Genomic DNA, 21,603 nt, shown 5'->3' with positions numbered 1-21,603 from the left:
TGTATTCATGGGTTTATGAAGACCAGCGCTGTCCTCTGACCTCTGACCTCTGCTCAGGTCACCATGATGAAGCTCTGGCCGTGGCGGAGCGTGGACGCACTCGGGCCTTTGCTGACCTGCTGGTGGAGAGACAGACGGGTCAGCAGGACTCTGACCCCTACACACCCGTGACCGTGGAGCACATCCTGGACACTGTGAACGGACAGAGGGCCCTGGTGCTCTACTTCTCTCTGGCGGCAGGATACCTGTACAGCTGGCTCCTGGCCCCCGGCTCCGGTAAGACACTCGGGTTCAAACCTCACAAGCATTGATTAATGAACTCCCAAGGTGCCCTTGCACAAGCTGAAGTACCATGTAAGGTTCTGCGTTGCTTTTTAATTTTTGGATTGTTTTTGTTGCATTTCATTTGTTGATACATTTCAGAAATCGAAAAACATGTGATTAATGCAAATCATGAACATTTAAAAATGTAACAACAATTCATTAAAAATGTAAAAATATATATATATTTTAAGGGGCCTATAAAATCTTTTTTTTTTCTTCTGTTTAAAATCTTCTGGATTCTCTCTTTTGTTTTTCTTCTTAATTGTCTTTTTTAAATTTTCTTTTATTTTAATTTTTATACATTTTAGTAATCAAAAGCATGTTTAATTAAATGAATGATAAAACATCACATTGAATTTTTTTCTTTTTTCCAGATACATTTTAGTAAACAATTGCAAAGCAATTAAAAGTTTAACAAACATTTTAATTTTAGCAACCTATGGATTCTTTTAGTTTTTACCCCAAAGTTTAGTTTCTGTCCATTTACATTTTCATGGATTGCATTTTTTTTTTCTATTTTGCAATTAATTGTTATTAATCAAAAATCATGTCTGATTAATGAAAATCATGGAACTCATACAATTGAACATTTTCTTAAAGTTTTTTTCCATTTTAATTTATCTGGATTCTATTATAACGCTTTAATAAATTGTAATAGTAGTTTCGATTATTACTTTTTTTTACAATTATAGGGCCCTATGGAATGTTTTTTTTTTCCAAAAACTATGTTGTTTCTTTTAATTTTTTTTATTTAATTTTCATTTGATTTTATTGGACACCACCATATTGTGAGTTGATCAAGTGAACAAGCCTACTTTTGATTTATTTATCCTAAATTTGCCAAATTATGTGACATTCTGCATTATAGAGTAAATTCCATTCTATAACTGAATTCCATGATTCTGTCTGTGTTTTCTGTGGAAATCGTAGGATCCAGCAGTGTGTGGTTAGTGTGTGTAGAGGCGGTGATGTGTGTGTGTGTGTGTGGGGCGGGGCTGATGGAGGTGTCAGACAGACACAGCACACATCTGAACAGTTCATCAGAGCCTTAGGAGACACACTGAGACGCTGTCTGTCTGTTTGAACACAGACCATCACAACACACATCACATTTACTCTAACAGATCAATAAAGCTTATCATTCTGTGAAACTAATGCCTTTCTCATATGTAAACGCACATTTCTGTTACATTTTAAGCATTTAATTTGACAAAATGCATCTAAACTAGATGAGTAGGATTTTTCTTTATATATATATATATATATATATATATATGTAGGTCACAGCTTTCATGCACATATTGTTCCAAATAAAATTTGCAAATTTGTTAATATAAGTTAGAAACAGGACAACAAAATTAAAAAGTTCTGAATATTTATATATGTCATATTTTTAAGCTATCAATGTATGCAGAACACTGTTTTCAGTTAACTTTATTTTCAATTTGATACTGTATTTTAGTTTAGCTTTGTTTATCTTATGTTTCTGACTTTTCAAACAAAATGTGAAAGTTGGAAACAGAACAAAATCCTACAACAAAAGTAACAAATATTTGCTCAAATTTTCAATTTCAGGAAAGTAGCGCGAAGTGCCACACACACACACACACACACACACACATGAACATGCTCAGTTGATCGGTGTGTTTGTCGCAGTTGTATTCCTCACACCTTCTGTTCCCCGTGGCTTCATTGTGCCGCCTGCTGTTTGGTGAAGCTGGTAAAATCTGTGAATTAACGCAAAGCGGCAGTACCACCTGCCTCCATAATCCCACCCTCACACACACACACAACACACAACACACACACACACACACACACACACACACACACACACATATATATATATATATATATATATATATATATAATTCTTTCTCTCATCAAAGTGTGACATTATATTGTGACATTACATTATAGTGTGACACACACACACATATATATAATTTTTCATAAACACATCTGACTCAGGTAAGTTTTGAGAATACTTAGAAACGTCTGTAACAGAAAGACAAGCTCACGTAATCAAACAGACATATGTCTGAAAGCGGAGAGTGCTTTTGCTCATTTACAATATTCCCCTAACTAGATTTTATCCTCTCGCAGGAGACTGCTGACCTTGATCATGACTCTTGTGTGGCTCTATATGTATTCTCTCTTCATTATTACGCAAAGCACGGATTTAATGTCTGAAGCACTGATGCTCTCAGGAGTTTGAGAGCGTTGTGTTTGGTCTCAACTTTTCTTGATGATTGTCTTAAATCTGACCTTGACCTCCTGAGTTTGTATATTTTAAGATTACACTCCTTCACTATGATGAAACCACTGTAATGTGTGACCTCTCATGGCTTACTGCTTTTATAAAACATCACCAGTAACAATACTAATCAACGTAATCAGAGTGTGTATGATGTCAGAGATTGTCTCTGTCCAGATCAACATGAGCGTTGCTCTCTGTCTCACAGGTATCCTGAAGTTTCATGAGGTGTATCTGGGCGAGGGTGCGTCGGATGGTGGCACATCAGACTTCCAGGAGGGCGGCGGAGGCTCTGTGCCCGCGGCTGGCGGCTGTGGAGGCTCGTCTCTGGAGCAGCACATCGCTAACACGCGGGAAGCTCTGGGAGTGGACTCATACTACAGCAGGTGAATGCCTGAATCACACATCCTTTATACACCATCACCACGTACACACTGCAGCTCAATTCTATTTATTTGGGAATTATTACTATGCATTTTATTCAAATATACAGTACAGACCAAAAGTTTGGAAACATTACTATTTTTAATGTTTTTGAAAGAAGTTTCTTCTGCTCATCAAGGCTGCATTTATTTGATCAAAAATACAGAAAAAACAGTAATATTGTGAAATATTATTACAACTTAAAATAATAGTTTTCTATTTGAATATACTTTAAAATAAATAATTTATTCCTGTGATGCAAAGCTGAATTTTCAGCATCATTCCTCCAGCCTTCAGTGTCACATGTAACATCAGTCGATCACATGATCATTTAGAAATCATTCTAATATTCTGATTTATTATGAGTGTTGGAAACAGTTCTGCTGTCTAATATATTTGATTAATAACAGGTTAAAAAGAACTGCATTTATTCAAAATAAAAATAAAAAATCTAATAATATATATTCTAATAATATATTTTCTTTACCATCACTTTTTATTAATTTAACACATCCTTGCTGAATAAAAGTATTGATTTTATTTAAAAAGAAGAAAGAAAAAAAATGATTGACCCCAAATTACTGACCAGTAGTGTATATTGTTTTTACAAAATATTTATATTTTAAAAACATAGCTTCTTTTTTTTTTTTTTTTTACTTTTTAATCATCAAAGTATCCTAAAAAAGTATCACATGTTCTAAAAAATATTAAGCAGCAAAACTGTTTCCAACTTTGATAATGAATCATCATATTAGAATGATTTCTAAAGGATCATGTAATAATAAATTCAGCTTTGCATCACAGAAATAAATGATCATTTAAAGTATAATACATTTAAAAGCAATTATTTTAAATTGTAATAATATATCACAATATTATTTTTTTTTCTTTATTTTCGATCAAATAAATGCAGGCTTGATGAGCAGAAGAAACTTCTTTCAAAAACATTAAAAATAGTAATGTTTCCAAACTTTTGGTCTGTACTGTATTTAATTAAAATCTGACTGTGATTTGTGGTTTAAAAGGTGTTTCTCAACTGATGTAACCTTGTAATGTAATCTAGGACATTTCTACATTGCTACATGGTTTTCTAGGATGCTCTTAATGTGTGTTAAGGTGTTGCTAGGTGTTTTCAATGGTGTACTGGATGTTAGAGCATTGCTAGGTTGTTGCAATGGTATTCTTAATGCTTGTTAGGGTGTTGAGTTGACTGGGTGTTGCAATGTGGTTCCAAGGGTGAACTGATGTTAGAGCATTGCTAGGTGGTTACAATGGTGTTCTTACTGTTTCTAGGGTGTGTGGGATGTTAGAGCATTGTTAGCTGGTTTCTAAGGTGCTGCTAAGTGGTTGCTCATTATGAAAAAATATAAAAAAATAGGGTATTGTAAATATGGATGGCTATGTTGAAAAGCAAGATTTAAGAACATGCTTTTCCAGTAAAATATTACAGTAAACGTTCTGCAGAATGCAGCTGTGCTCATGTTAGTGTGAATGTCTGCAACCTCCTAAATATACCCTGATGATGCGGTCGTGTTTGAGCGCAGCGGGGTGGAGTGTGCGCGTGTGCAGGACGCACATCTCAGCGCTCACCGATGCTGTCAGGGCTGGAGGCCACAGCACACTGATCTCTGGCTCTGTAGACCTAACCGGGCGGCAGCTGAGGAGTTATTCACCTCTCGCATGAAGGTTTCAGTGCTGCAGTGTTGAGTTCACTCTGACATGTAATTAGGTGAAGACGCTGGCAGGTTTGGAGGAGCCGAATGCAGGGAGAAGGATGGCAGAACGTCAGAAGCTCCTGGTGTGAATTAAGCAGTAGCCTGAAACAAAGGCCATTATTGTGTAGCGCGTAGAAAGCCGCGAGTCTCTCATGCCGGTGCCAGCACATTAGTCACTAGAGAGCTCTGCGCTCATCCCTGCCCATTAAAGGATAATTTAGCGCTTGACTGAGGGGCTGCGAGCAATCTTTTCCACTTGGTTGGGTGCAATATTCCACCTTTGAAGACCCCATTCATTGTGCAGAAAGAAAGAGGCACGAACAGGAATTGTGATACCCGTGACCGGCTGCAATATGAACGATTATGGCTTGCTTGGGTCTGTGTGTGTGTTGACTGGAGTGCTGCTCGTAAGATTCTTAAATCTTGAATTATAACATTACAAACTGTATCTCAAAATATGACATTACATTTCATATTCTCCAATCTTGCTTTTCAACACAGCCATCCATATTTATAAAACCACGAAACAAACAACAAAAGAGAAATTGAACTAGACCAGGGGTGGTTCTAGGGTGAGTGGAGATCCGGGGCTTAGCCCAGAAAAATCCATGTATGTGACTTTTTATTTTAATAAATCAGAAAGATTTACCTTATTTAAAATATACAAAAACAAATTTAAAACATTTTATTTAAAGTATTGAGGAAAATACATTTGCTTTTTGCAAACAAAAATTAAGAATTGCAAAACAAATGAAACAGCGCGAAAGCAATGATTTTGCAATACATATTTTCTATGGTCATATCTATTAATTTATTTGCAACACTGCTTTTATTTTGCGTGTTAGTCTAGTTTGAGTTTGCAATACCATTTTTCCTTTGCGCTTCACTTTTCTGCACGTCTCTCTTTGTGGCACTGCTTTGACGTGGGGGCGGAGTCAATGGACGGGGGCGTGTACAACATGACTCCATGGAAGTGACGTCATCGGCCCGAGATGCAGCTCACTGATCCAGGTCCTGTCATGATGAGCAGAGACTTTCGACTGGATCGTTTATTTTTATTCAGTAGCATTAAAACATTCATTTTTTGTTTTATTTACTTTATTAACATGTATGTGTATTAGCAGAGTTTGCTCAAGTTAAAGAAGTTGTTAACATGAACATCTGCTGTTTATTTCTCTCGATATGCACACTTTTGTAGCATTATGTGTAGCATTAGATTATTCCCGTCCTACAGGGTTGAACCCTGACAAAGAATTCAATTAACATTTCAACTGGATTTGGGACGGCTTTCATCTTAAGGGAGTGCAATGGACGCCGGAACATGTTTGCAGAGATAAAGGATGCAAAATGAGTGGTGCGCTGACATCGTGGAATAGTTCAGAAATCTAGGGAAGAGGATTAGCAGACGTTCCCTTTCATTCTCAAAGCAAAGTCTTTAAACAAACACACGCTAATGAGCTATTCAGACGTCTGTAGAGAATTCAACATGCATTCAGTGTATCAGGAAAAGTCATATTGTTAGATATAAAGTAACATTATGAGATATATTAAGTCACATTGTGAGCTAAAGCCATATTGTGAGATATTCATTAATATTATACAATATACATGATCCTGTATTGAGGAATATTAAGTCAATGTGAGATCAGTCATATTATGAGATATAAAGTTATACATATAAAGCCGAGATACAGCCGTATTTTGAGAAATATTAAGTAACCCGCCAAAATAAAAGCCTGCTGATTTTAAGTTTGAATATGACGAAAACGCTTTTGTTTATTTATTTTTAGACTATTTTTTTCAAAGCGACTTAAAATTTGGGAATACATAAAGCGATTCTTCTTAAAGAGACAAACAAACAAAGTAGTAGTAAATATTAGCATTTTATTTTTACGTTTATTTACTATAAAATAAATGCATTTGTATTTAATACTAGGACTGCTTTTTATTTTTAATAATATTATCACACACTATTATTTAGTTTAGTTACTATTATTTAATAAAAAAAAAAAAAAACGAAATAAATAAAGTGTAATAATATTCATAGTTGCATTTAATGGCTCACGTTATATGCAGTGTGAGGACCAAACCAAATCTCCAGGTTCTCTTATGAGAACCAGGCTGAAAAAATGTATGTACATCCCTGTATATAGTAATATTATGTAAAATATAGTCAAATGTGAGATATAATTGCATGTGATATTTGTATTTATTTATAATATGAGATACATAATGCTATATTTTGAGATATATAGTTATTGTCAGATGTGTATTAATATTAAGCTATATTTTCATATTTTGAGATATGAATTCAACATGTGATATATGAATTCACTGTGAGATCTAAGTCATATTTTGAGATTTATAAAATCATAATCAGAAGTCAGATGACATTGTGCATACAGTATGAGATGTATAAAGTTATATTTCAATAAATGGGGAAGATGTTCCCTTTGTAATGCCATCTGATAATGTGTCCAAAATAATCAGTTAATAATCAGCGTCATGCATTAGGTGCAAACTAAGCACGTTTTCTGTGTATTCGAGGTGAGGTGGATAAAATGTATTAACCCAATAGAAGAAACTCAAGTGTGTGGTCTCAGATGAGTCAGATTATTGGAGAGATCTGTTTTTTCATTAAAGCTAATCGGAGAAATTTGCTCTCGTGAGTAATTATCTGTGATTGAGGCTCGAGTTGTTTGGTCGTTTATAAAATAGTTTCTGTTATTTTGCATTGCATCTCAATGGACGCTGAGAATGAAAAGTCAACAAACATGTGCTTGTCTGGATATAAAAGCCGTATTTATAAGTGGAAGCAGTTTATCGCTCAGATGTTGAGCTTTCATAGCTGAGAAACTTAGATTTACCAGTTATGTTTCATTGAAATGTTGTCAGAGAAAGTAAAATAGACATAAATGAGTCAATAGAAACGAGTATTTCTTAAATAATTGACTATATTATTTGGCGGAAGTTATCTTTATTGTTTCATTGTTAGTTTTACATCATGAAATTATTCACTGAACTTGTTTTTCATCAAAAAAAAACCTATTAAGCCGAGTTACTCTTCAGTGATTGTACCATGTTTCATACCCAAAAGCTTCCCTCGACTGTGGTGAAATCACTGTAATACTTGTTGCTTGAATAAATCACATTATGTCTGGTGTTTCAGAGCTTGTTCCAGCAGCGAGACAGAGAGCGAAGCTGGAGACCTGTTGGATCAGCAGTTTGAAGAACTCAATAATAAACTCAACTCAGTGACCGACCCGACCGGCTTCTTGAGGATGGTTTCCAGAAACAACCTCTTCAACAGGTCAGACGCGACATTCATCATATAAAGTCTTTCTGAAAGTGTTTTCAGACCACATTATTACTCTAATGAAAGTGAACAAGGTCGAAATGACAAATAAACACCTTTAGAGTGACATAAGAGGGGTTCAATTGAGTCACCTGCTTTATTCTAAGGCCAAAACTGACAAGTTCATTAGACAAGTAGTGATCAAACAATTTCTTGAAAAGATCCAAGTCAAAAGAACGATTCTAGAATTGGAATCTTTTAATAAAGTTGCATCTTTTATATATGAATCATTTGATTCATGTCAGAGAACCAGTTTGATTGATTAATTCGCTGATCTGGTTACTGGAAGTAAAGATTATTAGTGAAAAACAAGGAAAAGTTTGCCCTGATTGCTTCAGAAGAGTTGAAATGTAGCTCATGGATCGTGATGACTATTTTTATGCCCTTTTTTGTTTCTAAAACAATTTTTCAAGACCTAAACATCAGGTCTGCAAAGGTTATTTAAGCTGAGATATGTCATGCTTTTGATATGTTTTCAAGTCAAGCTCCAAAATGACTAATAAACATGTCATAAAAGAGGTTAAAAATGATTGATTCCCGATATTTCAAGTCTTCTGAAGTCCTGTGAGAGTGAGGAACAGACCCAAATTTGAGTGTTAATCATGAGAAAAATATCTAAAACAAGACAGATTCATTTTTTTGCATGACAACACTTGCCAGAGAATCGGAAACTTGTCATTTCTCAGGACATTGGTACATAGTTTTAACATTTAACCAAAATAAACCATTTGATATGAATCTACAAAAAGAGAAGGCACTCAAAGAGCAGATGAAAACCCAATCAACACCAAATAATTACGCATGTTTTGCTCGTAATGGATCTAAACTTCTTTTTCTCAGTCCATTGGCAATAGAAATGGTATTTTTCGTTTTCTATAAGTGGTTAATTTTTTATCTAAAGGAAGAGAAAGCTGTCAAACAGCAAAGAAAACCCCAATCAACACCACATAATTAAGCGATTAATAAACATTATGCTCATAATGGATCTAAACTTATTTCTCAGTCCATTGGCAAAAAAAGAAACCAATTTATTAGCCAAAATAAACCATTTGGTATTAATCTAAAGGAAGAGAAACCATTCAAATAGTAGAGAGCAAAAAAAAAACAGTCAAACACTAAATCATCAAGCAATTAGTAAACATTTAGCTGGAAATGGATCTAAACTCTGCCGGTGGGAAAGAGCAGCTCAGACGGATGATAATTAGGGAGCCGTTTCGGAGAGATAGTTTGGCATTCGGTCGAGTGCTTCCCTTCCTGATTCATTAGGAGAGAAAGAGATGGTTATTAGCAGTGAGGGAGGGAGAAACGTCAGGAACAGCGAGGGTATGAGGCCAGGTTATGCAGTGCGTTGTTAAAGACGGGGTCAGAGCGGTCATCATTAGAGCCCTGCTCATCATTAAGAGCTCTCAGCGCCGCACATCTCTCTACAGTACATTCATTAAAACAAAGAGCCGTCCCCGAGGGCCGTTCACTCCTCATCTGCCCTAATGAGCAAGTGTCACCGCGTTAAACTAACAGTTCAGCCAACAATGACTCACTCACTCACTCCTGCTCTTTTAAGTGTACCATATGATAGATATATGTGAGGTAAAGACACAAATGCATGTGTTTTATTCACCGAAAATACACATACCGTAAGGGTTCATGAGACAAGTAATGATGCAAAGATTCATTAAAAAGATCCAACTCAGAACAATGATTCATTAACGAATCAGGTATTAAAGAATTCTTTTGAATCAGATCTTTAGAATAAGTGTGAATGATTCATTCACTGACCTGGATTCACTCAAAGTAAAATGATCAGTGAACAAAAGTTAATTTTTAATTTTTTTATATTGCTATTGGGATATAGTGCATCTATATTTAGTAGTATTTTCACATTTATAAATAATTTAAATGATCGTTTATTTTTATATTTTCAGTTATTATTTTCATTTTAGTTTATCTTGTGTGCTTCTGTCATTTTTACAATTTTTTCTTTAAAACTATTTTTTATTTTTATTTTTTTTAGCCAGTTTTTTTTTCGGTCGATGTTCACTTTCAATTGTGAATTAGCGTTTATTTTTATATTTTCATTTTAAGTTTTAGTATTTTTTTTTGTGTTTTTGATTTTTATTGTTTTTTTTTTCCTCCCAGTTTTTGTTTTAATAACCGCAGTATCTCAGCGTAACTTTATTTTTATTTCAAATCGTTTATTTCAAGTTATGTAAGTTGACAGTTTGATTGAATATTTATATTTCATTTTAGTTCAGCTTTATTGAAACTAAATTGTTTCCTGAAATAATCCTCTTGTTTGATTCGGGCTAAACGCTGAGGCTCATTAAACATTGACGAGGCTTATGGCATCAAACGGGGCGTGTTTGATCACCCAATCAAAATCAAGAGTTTGGGAGAAGCCGAGCCTCCTGTGTAATGATAGAGCCCCGTGACAGGAAGTGGATCTGTTCAGTAGTCGTTGCAACTACACAGATTCTTTAATAATGAGGTGTTCGGATGTCATCTGTGAGGTGATGTGTGCCTTCTCCCTTCATCTCAGGAGATCCAGAGTGTTGTGTTCTTCAGTAATGTGTGTTTTCACCAGGGTAAACGGCTGTTGTTTGTTATACCACGAACTCTAAAACGAACCCCTTGACCACGGTCAAATCTCCAATAAACAGCTATATGATAAATGACACTAATGATTAATTAATTATTACATTTCACAAAAGATATTAATAACAATACACAATTCCTCTGCCAAGAATAGTTAATAGTGAAATGTTGTAAACACACAATAAAAATAATAATAACAATTATTTTTTTTTAATATTATAAATAATAACAATAATAAAAATTAATAATATTAATTATTATTATTGTTATTATTAATAATTGGTATACTATATTACACTTTATTATTCTTAATTATTCTAATAATACAAATAATAATAATTATTATTATTAGAATACTTATTATTATTTGTATTTAGTATACAGTAAAACCCTATTCAATATTCTTAATTACTCTAATAATAATAATAATTATTTGTCATTAGTATAAAGTATAGCATTATTAATTGTACTACTAATAATAATTATTGTTTTTGTTACACAACTGGCAACTTGTGTATTTTATTTAAGTTGATTTCTGAGTGAACATGAACATGTCTCTGGATTAGTACAAACTCTTTTTTAAAAATGAGTGCTACTGTTTTTCAGGTGTACATCGCCATCTAGTGTTTCAGTTTCATATGACTCAGAGTCTGAGGTGGTGTGATATCGCTTCATCCGTCACATACTATTTCTATGAAGATAGAGTATACTGTAAACATACTCTATTTCCAGTGTGATGAATGAGCTGGATGCAGCATCTCTTTCCTGACTTATCTGATCCGACTGAAATCACTGCATACTGCTTGCCTTGCAGTTCTATCTGTACAGTATGTTCTGTGCAGCACACATCAGTGTGTTTGTGCTGTTTTTCCAGGAGTTGTCAGAGTATGACGAGTCTCTTCAGTAACACGGTGTCTCCGGTGAAGGAGGGCTCCTCGTCTCTGTCCCGCCGCACCAGTGCGCTCAGCAAACCCCCGCTACGAGCCCTTTACGACCTGCTCATCGCACCGATGGAGGGGGTACGACTGCACTCACTCTTCACTCATGTTCCATAAAGAATTACATTGATTAGTAATAACACTCACAGTAAATAAGTTGTCCAATAAGTGATAGTTCATTAATTGGTTTGTGTATGTATATATATATATATATAGCATTTATTATATATTTAATGTGGTACCCAGTGTTTTTTTTTTTTTACTTAATCAGATTCAGAATCAGAAAGAGCTTTATTGCCAAGTATGCTTCCAGTACACAGAGACAAAAACACACAGACAAAAAAAAATTAAATAAAATTGCAAATAAATAAGTGAATAAACAATTGTGCTATAAATGATAATGGAATAGGATTGGGTAGGATGCAGGGGTAAGAAATAAATATACGTATATTGCACATTTTTATTGCATAAGTGGGGAACATGTAACTGTTCATGAGGTAGATTGCCTGGGGGAAGACTGTTCTGGTGTTTGTGGCTCTGAAGCGCCGGCCAGATGGAAAAAGTTCAAAGATGGGGTGTCTTGGATGTGAGGGATCCAGAGTGAGCTCTTTTCCTAACTCTGGATGTATGCAGTTGTTGAAGGGAGGGCAAGGGAGCACCAATAATCCTTTCTGCAGTCTCTGTGGTCTTCTGATGTCTGACCATTCTGTTGGCCATTCTTTAATTTTTAAAGCTATTTTCTGATGTATCCAAGATTTATTGGCTTTCTCTGTGTAGTTTTGAGTGTTTAAGGTGATCTTTCTGTCTCTCTCAGGGTCTGATGCACTCCAGCGGTCCGGTCGGCAGACACAGACAGCTGGTTCTGGTTCTGGAGGGAGAGTTGTATCTCATCCCGTTTGCTCTGCTGAAGGGAAGCTCGTCTAATGAGTATCTGTACGAGCGGTTCAGTCTCATCGCCGTCCCGTCCATCGGCAGTCTGGGGAGCACAGCTAAAGTAGGCACACTTCTGACACACATACAGACCCATATAGACACACATATAAGTATTTTGATATTTTAATATGAGCTTTTATATTTTCAATTAATTTTAGTTATTTGATGTGCTTTTTTAAAATATTGTTTTATATAAATTTCTGTTCACCTTTAATGTATATCTTTTTCAGTTTCAGTTTTACTAATCTTAGAAATGAACTGAAATAAGTTCTAAGGCAAAATTGCTAAAAATTTGTCTTTTGTTTTAAAAAAAAACACAAATAAACTGGTTTTGCTTTAACCATTTTTTAATATGTATTTTAAAAAAATCTAAAAATCTAATTAGCTTTGACCTGTGTCTCTTTCAGTTTTAGTTTGTCATTTTGGTACTTCAATCTATTTCATTTATTTTATTTCAGCTAGTTGCCAAAGCAAATGTTCTTTTTTTCACAAAAACTATTTTAGTAGTTTCCACTGATATATATACTACTTTGTGCCTGATGGTCTCTTGGTTAATTTCACAGATTAATAAAGCAATAAAGCACATGAGATATGATAATACTACAGTGATTTACTGTGATTAATGAGTGTGGTTTGCTTTGGCACGATGGAGAAAAGTTGTATGTTCAGTGCAGTTTACATTCTCAAGTGCCTTAATGCTTTTTAAGGGAGCATCAGCAAGATGCCAGACATTAGTTTAACCTTACTTGTTTTTGCCCACAAACTCACCTGGTCTTTGTCACTTCAGATTCATCCTCGGCGGACCGGTCCGGTTCTGTGTAATGGAGGAAGCTCCATGGCCGCAGTGGTGGGGAATCCTCGGCTGCCGCCGTCAGTGATGGACCGCTGGCTTTGGGGTCCGATGCCCACCGCTGAAGAGGAGGCTCACATGGTGGCTGATCTCCTGGGCTGTCAGCCGCTGGCCGGTCCCTCTGCCACCAAGGAGCGGGTCATGAATGCCCTGACGCAGGCCGAGTGCGCCCACTTCGCCACGCACATCTCCTGGAAGCTGGCGGCTCTGGTCCTCACACCCAGCCAGGACAGTGGCTCTGGACCGGCGCCAGCGGCTCCCAGCGCAGCGGCAGGAGGAGGAGAGAGCGGAGGCAAATCTAACTACACCATCCCAGAGAGTCTGCACGTGCCGGACGACGCCAGCGATGCCGAAAGTATCTGCGACAGCCCACCGCTGCAGGAGTTCCTGCTCACCGCAGCCGACATCCTCGACCTCAGGCTGCCCACAAAACTAGTCGTGCTGGGGTCAGTACAGATAATAATGGATAATATTTTCCATTGGCTTTTGGTTTTTTTTGATTGTTTGTCTTCATTTTAGTTCATGTTTTAGTAATTTTGTTGCATGCATATATATATATAATTTTTTATTTTATTTATTTTTTTGTGAGAATTTTTTTTTTTTTTTTTTTTTATTACATAATGTGAAGCAAATTTGTTCTAACCTTTTTGTTTTATTTCATCTAAATATTTTTAGTTAGGTTTAAATAAAAACAGATAATTAATTTAATTTAATTACTTTTTTAACTTATTTTTTATTTATTTATTCTAAGCAAAATTAATTATGTTTTAATTTATTCATATTTTAATGAATTCATTTAGGTATTTTTTTATACGTAATTAATATAATTCACTTTCTTTGAATTAATAATCATTAAGTCATTCATATTTCATTCATTCATTTATATACATATATATTGCAATAGCGCTGTGCATATAGTACTTTATATAACTACTGTATATAAAAATATAGTATTATATAACAAAGTATAAAATGTAATAGTAACGTAGATTATTTCTTTGTGTGCGAGTACTGTTATCCTATTATACCTTCAATATATGCTTTTGTATATACTGCCCACTCTCAGCTATGCATCAGCATTTTAATACATATCTTCTATTGAAGATAATAGCATCTGTATTCTAGTGAATAACTGCTCCATGATGCTGATAGAGTGTGTTTTCATGCCCTGCAGCTCGTACCAGGAGTCGGACAGTAAAGTAACGGCGGACGGTGTGGTGGGTCTGACCAGGGCTTTCCTGGCGGCCGGAGCTCAGTGTGTGCTGGTGTCTCTGTGGCCGGTTCCCATCGCCGCGTCCAAGATGTTCATCCACGCGTTCTACAGCGCTCTGCTCAACGGCACCAAAGCCAGCGCGGCCCTCGCAGACGCCATGAAGACCGTCCAGAGCAGCAAACAGTTCTCACACCCCTCAAACTGGGCAGGTATGATCACAGCCACATTGAAACATGTGCAGTATATGAGCAAATCAAACTGTGCTGAATATGGTGAATACTACATAGATGTGCAGTGATATCATATAGTATACTACTACTGTATACTGTCACATGTCACTTTCATATAGTAGAAGGCAGTATTGAGTACATAGTGGCTATTTTTAAGACTTGTTTGCTGTTCTCCTCCTGATTTGAATATGTCTCCACAGGCTTCATGTTGATTGGCAGTGATGTGAAACTGAACAGCCCGTCGTCTCTGATTGGTCAGGCTCTGGCTGAGATCCTGCAGTATCCAGACAAAGCTAGAGATGCCCTCAGGGTTCTGCTGCACCTGGTGAGAAACACACACCAACTTTACCAGGACCACCGGCCTGATTTATATTCATTGAGAAGTCATATATGTGTATATAAGAGTCATAAATATAACATTTAATACATACATATATAATATAAATTACATAGTGTATGTAATTGTTTGTGGGTATAGTCTGTATGTTAAGTGTTATGTCTATTTATATCAGTTGTTTTTTAATTATTATTTTAAATATTGTAATGTTTATTTTGATCTGTTACATAGTATTTTATATGCTTTTGTTAAAAAGTATAAAATATAATATATTTGATTGTGTGCTTGTCAGTTATTATTGAATTTAATAATCAAAATATTTTTTTTATATAGTATTACTTTAGTATAGTTCATTTTATGTTTGTAAGTATTATGTAATTATATTTAATGTGATATATAATGTGCATATAGTATTTATAAGTGTGTGTACATTGTATAAAATATATGAGTTATTATTTTATACCATTATATAATACATGTATATAGCAATATAGAAGTATTATATAATATACATTATATATATATATATATATATATATATAATGTATATTGTAGTAGATGTTACAGTAAAAAAGTAGTATTATATTTTACAGAATTAAATATAAATATATATATGCAATTATATTTATGAATTAATACTCATTATATATATATTTATACATATAATTTTAACTGTAGAGTAATCAATTTTTGTAATTATTATTTTGATCTGACATATTTATATTCAGTAATTCTATATAAAAAAATTTGGTCACTACCTTGCTTAATTTTTTTTATTATTATTTGTGTTTCAAAGGGGTCATATTCATTAGAAAATATGGAAATAGTATTAACAGACAATAAGTAATAATATCCAGTTTTTTTGTCAGGTTTAAACAAATCATCTGTGTCTGTGTGGCTCCCCCAGGTGGAGAAATCTCTCCAGCGCATCCAGAACGGCCAGAGGAACTCCATGTACACGTCTCAGCAGAGTGTGGAGAATAAGGTGGGCGGTGTGCCGGGCTGGCAGGCTCTGCTGACCGCGGTGGGATTCAGGCTGGGCTCGGCTGGAACGGGACTCCCTGCGGCCGTCTTCTTCCCCACCGCTGACCCCGGAGACCGACTGCAGCAATGCAGCACCACCCTACAATCACTGCTGGGTACGACACGCTGCCACATGCATTAACTATTAAAGAACAAGAGTATGGAGGATAAAGATTACCAACCCACAGAACATTCTCAGACTGATGCAGATTGCACACAAATAAAAAAAATTGTGTTTAATGTGTGAAATGATTAAACAAGTGAGAACGGGAAAAGCAAAATGTATAAATTCTCACTTATTTGTTATTGGAAACTTGACTTTAAGACTTATTTTTTTATTTCTTTTTGTAAGTGATCGAGCGTTGATCTGAACTTATGCATCTCCGTTTATGGGTGAACTTTGAAAAAAACTATCCACAAATAATGCTTTTTTTTTTTCACAGCATGAGTTCAGATCAGTGAGTCCTCAGTTGAGGAATCAGTTCCAAATCCAAAACAAAACCAGTGCTAATTGAGAGAAAACAAGTTGACAAAAAGATAGAATCCAAGATTTGGTGATTAATTACATTTATATTTACATTTAGCAGCAATTTTATCCAAAGCGACTTACAATGCATTCAGGCTACTCTTTTTTACCAGTATATGTGTTCCCTGGGAATTGACTGCTAAAGCAATGCTCTACCACTGAGCCGAAACACATAATAAAGCATAATGCTAGATTTACAAGCAACTTTTTGACTGGGAACAGCACATTAGGAGGATTTTCAGCACATCACAAGGGTTTAAAGAGTTATTTGTCCTTCGTGTTCACAGGTTTGCCTCCTCCTGCTCTACAGGCGCTGTGTAAACTGATCACAGCGTCAGAAACCGGAGAACAGCTGATCAACCGGGTAAGATGTCACAGCATGTATCAAGAACACACTTTACTTTGCTTTAAGGGATCTGTCCTGTGCTCATGCATCTGATCTGTGCGTAACTACACTGCTGTATTATTGAGATGCTCAGGTTTGCTCTTTAACAATCCTCTTTCCTTCTCTTTCCTAAACTTATCATTGAAGGCTGTTAAAAATGTAGTGGGAATGGTAAGTGCTTAAACATCTGCTTTCGACTAACTCTGACTAACACTAATACACTACCATAAATTAACTCGCCCGTGATTTTTAGCTGCTGTGTTAGTTTAAATAAAAATGAAATAAGCCTTTTTTTGTGTTCGACATCATTAAGATCTTTCTAATTTTCCACAGCTCCATCAAGTTTTAGTTCAGCTTCAGTCTGGAGAGAAGGAGCAGGATTTCTCTCTCGCGCCCATCCAGGTGTCCATCAGCGTGCAGCTCTGGAGACTTCCCGGCTGTCATGAGTTCCTGGCCGCTCTGGGTAAGAGCAGCTTCAGCACATGAGTACTGATCAAGATGCTTTCCTCCATGCTGAGGGGTCAATCTTTCTCTTTCTCTCAGGGTTTGACCTGTGTGAGGTCGGTCAGGAGGAGGTGGTCCTGAAGACAGGCAAACAGGCCAACCGTCGCACCATGCACTTTGCCCTGCAGTCGCTGCTGGCACTGTTCGGTGAGCATCACTTCACTCTCACATTGTTAATCGCATCAACAAAACTGATTCATTCATTGTAAAGGTTTTTTAAATTAGAATTTTGTCATTGATACTAAAGTCAAGAAAAGGGCTGTTTTAATGGAATTAGCTTTAAATGGAGCTATTATTTACGTCTACTCAAAGAAGCTGTTATTTTTTTATATCTTACACACTGGTGATTTGGAGTTCTTTACATAAAACTTTATGATGCTTATGAAAATTCATGTTATTTATTTTCAGAATAAAAAGATGCAAAAAAAATAAATAATTACTATGACTAAAACAAAACAAAAAAATAGGTAAAAACTAAAAATATATGTATACTATATTTCCATTATACATCCATGCTACACTAATAAAAAAAATGCACAATCTATTTTTCAAAAAAATGCAGTGTTTTGTAATAATTTCAAAAACTATATATTAATTCATTATTTTGAAGAAAGTCTGTTTTTATTTAGACAACATTAAGACAATTATATAAATATGCATAACTTTATTAGTGGTACTAATAAATTATTTATCACTATTATATAGGTAAAAATATCAATTATTTACAATTATATTATTTGTAATAATAGTCATTAGAGTATAAAAAAAAATATTATTGGTATTTTCCCACCAGTAAAATTTCAATATCTACACACCCTTAGTTTTTTTTTTTTTTTGATTAATTTAAACTTTTGACTTAAAAATTAGCAAAAATAGTTTTGACTAAATAAATGGGCAAAACACAATATACTGTATACGCTGTATTTCCATTGTATATACAGTACAATACTGGAAAAGAAATTATAATATTATCTAATTTCATTAATTGCATGCCATATATATATATATTTAAAACATGTAACACTTGACTTTATAATAATTGCACTTTAATGTTCTCCTCAGACTCTACTGAGCTGCCGAAGCGTCTGAGTCTGGACAGTTCATCGTCTCTGGAGTCTCTGGCCTCGGCACAGTCTGTGTCCCACCAGCTGCCTATGGGTTACCCCAACCCTCCCTTCTCCCCTCCATGCCCTGACAGCCTGGCATCTGATGCCATCTCCGTCTACAGCCTGAGCTCCATCGCCTCTTCCATGAGCTTCCTGTCCCGTCCCGAAGGCGCGTCTGACTTTATCAGCCAGCGCTCGCGGCAGCAGGAACTAGAGAGGCATCGAGGTGGAGCCGGGCTTTTCGCATCCCACCGGCACACGTCGGTGCCCCGCAGCCGCTCATCTCCACATGGAGCTGTGGGAGGGCATGATGATGAAGAGTATGAAGGATACAGTATAATCAGCAGCGAGCCATTGGGTGGCCAATGTGACACGCTCCCTCGTCCGACGAACCACAGGAACCATCGAGGTGCGGCGCGCGGCGGGACAGGCAGGGGTTACGCAGTGTCCGTGTCCTCCAGGGGAAGCGTCAGCACCCCAACGTCCCCTGTCAAAGCCACCCTGGTTCCCAGTCCCAACTCGCCCTTCCAGAAGGTCGGGAAGGTGAGTAGCTCCGACACGGGCGAATCCGATCAGTCCAGCACAGAGACGGACAGCACTGTGAAGTCCCAAGAGGAACGTACGCCCGGAGCAGCTCTGGACCCGCAGGAACTGGCGCAGAAGATCCTGGAAGAGACGCAAAGCCACATGCGGGCCGTCGAGACTTTGCAGAGAAGCACTGGGAGTGTCCCGCTGGGTGACGGGATGGGCAGCGGAGGCCCCCCGACTCCAACTGGAGGCTCTGCCTTCCGTTCTTCGGAGACGAGCGCATTCAGTCGCCCTAGTAGCCGGGCAAGCATCAAGGCGCAGTCGTCTCCACTCTCGACACGCCCCAAACCGCCTTCCCGTACATCATCCCTACAGAAGGTCAGCTCAGGATACAACAGCCCTGCCACGTCCGAGACGTCCCTAAAGGAAGGTAGCCAACCGTCCCCAACTACTGACAGTCATGCCCAGTTTAAACTCAAGTATCCCAGCTCGCCCTACAGCGGCCACATCTCCCGCTCGCCCAGCAACGTCTCACCCAGCTCGGGCCACCAGTCTCCGGCTGGCAGCGCACCCTCTCCCGCGTTGTCCTACTCCTCGACGGGCTCGACGCGCTCCAGTCCGGCGGACGCCCCGGATATCGACCGACTCAGATTGGCTGCTATTGATGAAAAAGTCCAAGCGATCCACAATCTCAAAACCTTCTGGGCCAGCGCGACCCAACAGCAGCACTCGGGACCAATGCGGGCGCTTCGCGGTGGGAAGCTGAGCACTGCCAAACAAGATGTCCTGGGCCTTCTGAACCTCTCGCCCCGGCATGGTGTGACAGGACAGGATACGCCCGGCCAAGACGTGGCACTCGAGCACCGAAATCCACCCAACGGCCATCGTAAGATCGATCCCAAAAGAGTCGCGCCTTCTCCGACGGCTTCCACCGGCAGCAGTCCGGGGTCGCATCCCATCAGACTGCCTTCAGGGAACGGGTACAAGTTCCTTTCGCCGGGACGGTTCTTCCCTTCGTCTAAATGTTGAGATTCGGTGTGACTGGCTTCTGTTGAGTATTTATAACTCTTGAAAACAGTGAAAAGGACAGTGTGGGTGAGGAAGTGCACATTCCCAGAAGCCTCAAACTGCCTACTGTTTTATTTTCCGTGCAGAGAGCATATAATCCTTATGCTTCCAACTACACTGTAAAGGACCGTTTATATATGCAGACTGATCTTAGACTTGCGCAAGGCATGTCAGACAAAAAAGAAGAAGAGATTATACCAAAATGGTATTTCAAAAAAAGACAAAAAGGCTCGCTGTTTGTGTTAGTGAAAATGATGCGGCTTTGACTGGTTTATTTCTTTTTGTTTTCTTTTTTTATATATATATATAATTATTGTTATTATTATTATTATGGATGGTAATTGTTATTACAGTTATTTGTTTTGTAAATTAAATCAACGTTTTGCAATCAGTATTATACGTTTTTATATTGTTAAAGAAGCAAACCATGCACAAAAAAAGTTGAAAAAAACATTTTCATATTTTTATTGAGATGGTGACGATGCACCTGACATGACTTCTATGTGAATTGAGTGTCATTATTACAGCATGGGTTATCTTGCTCTCCAGTGAATCAGTGTCTTTTTATCAGAGATTTTGCATATGTGGACTCTCATCCAGACATATCTCAGTCATTTCTCAGTAAAATGATCTCAATAAAAAGTTTAATTTACTCTCTTGTGGTGGTCTGCTATTCATTTTAATATTACTAGATAACAGAATGGAAAGATTATAATAGCTTCATACATAAAAAAATAATTATGGGTGAAGCCCACAATACATAAATAAGCAAGCAATCAAATAAATAATGATAATAATAATAATAATAATAATAATAATAATAATAATAATAAATTATTTATAACCAACTATTTTATTGCAAATCACTTCCACAGTATTTTTAATGATAATGTATAATGGTTGTACTTTACAAATAGGTTTTTATTTTTGTTTTCATATTTCTATGCAGTTTTATCCTTATATTGATTTAAAATTCACTATATTCATAAATGTAACATTTTATTGTGCTTTAAATTATTAAAAACAAATGGGTAAAGCCCAGTGGTTTGAAGGATAGTGGCAAAAAAAAAAAAAAAGGTAAAAATTTAAAATGACAATTAATTAGTATTTTAGGGCTGCACTGTTATCCATAAATTGTATTTTAATGTCATGTAATGGTAATTGTTGTTATAGAAATATGCCTGACGAGTTTTTGGTAGGCCTATATAAACTATGCTTAAACTCAATTACATTTTAGTGGGAGTATTCTCTGAATCATGGTTAAAATGTGTGATAGTCATTATTTTTTTGCTCAGA

The 21,603-nt window shown here is 36.6% G+C and overlaps 1 protein-coding gene across 4 annotated transcripts in view; it reads left to right on the top strand.

Moving 5' to 3' along the window:
- Nucleotides 1-20,959, top strand: part of LOC128020828 (tetratricopeptide repeat protein 28) — a 230,979-nt gene extending 210,020 nt beyond the window's left edge. For 2 of the 4 annotated variants that reach the window (XM_052607572.1, XM_052607574.1), the window contains 14 exons: nt 58-276; nt 2,790-2,967; nt 7,889-8,029; nt 11,541-11,685; nt 12,419-12,598; nt 13,325-13,833; nt 14,562-14,809; nt 15,031-15,155; nt 16,075-16,306; nt 17,004-17,080; nt 17,249-17,272; nt 17,435-17,564; nt 17,645-17,752; nt 18,668-20,959. In XM_052607572.1, the coding sequence (XP_052463532.1) occupies nt 58-276; nt 2,790-2,967; nt 7,889-8,029; nt 11,541-11,685; nt 12,419-12,598; nt 13,325-13,833; nt 14,562-14,809; nt 15,031-15,155; nt 16,075-16,306; nt 17,004-17,080; nt 17,249-17,272; nt 17,435-17,564; nt 17,645-17,752; nt 18,668-20,268 (3,917 nt within the window). In that variant the 3' untranslated portion in view covers nt 20,269-20,959. The remainder of the gene's footprint in view (nt 1-57; nt 277-2,789; nt 2,968-7,888; nt 8,030-11,540; nt 11,686-12,418; nt 12,599-13,324; nt 13,834-14,561; nt 14,810-15,030; nt 15,156-16,074; nt 16,307-17,003; nt 17,081-17,248; nt 17,273-17,434; nt 17,565-17,644; nt 17,753-18,667) is intronic. The other 2 variants (XM_052607573.1, XM_052607576.1) reach the window with 1 other exon arrangement.
- Nucleotides 20,960-21,603: the final 644 nt, after the last annotated feature.

Source organism: Carassius gibelio, chromosome A10, assembly GCF_023724105.1.
Source record: "Carassius gibelio isolate Cgi1373 ecotype wild population from Czech Republic chromosome A10, carGib1.2-hapl.c, whole genome shotgun sequence".
Taxonomy (NCBI): Eukaryota; Metazoa; Chordata; class Actinopteri; order Cypriniformes; family Cyprinidae; genus Carassius; species Carassius gibelio.
Note: the sequence above shows the minus strand (reverse complement) of the source record. Positions and strands in the feature narration are given on the sequence as shown.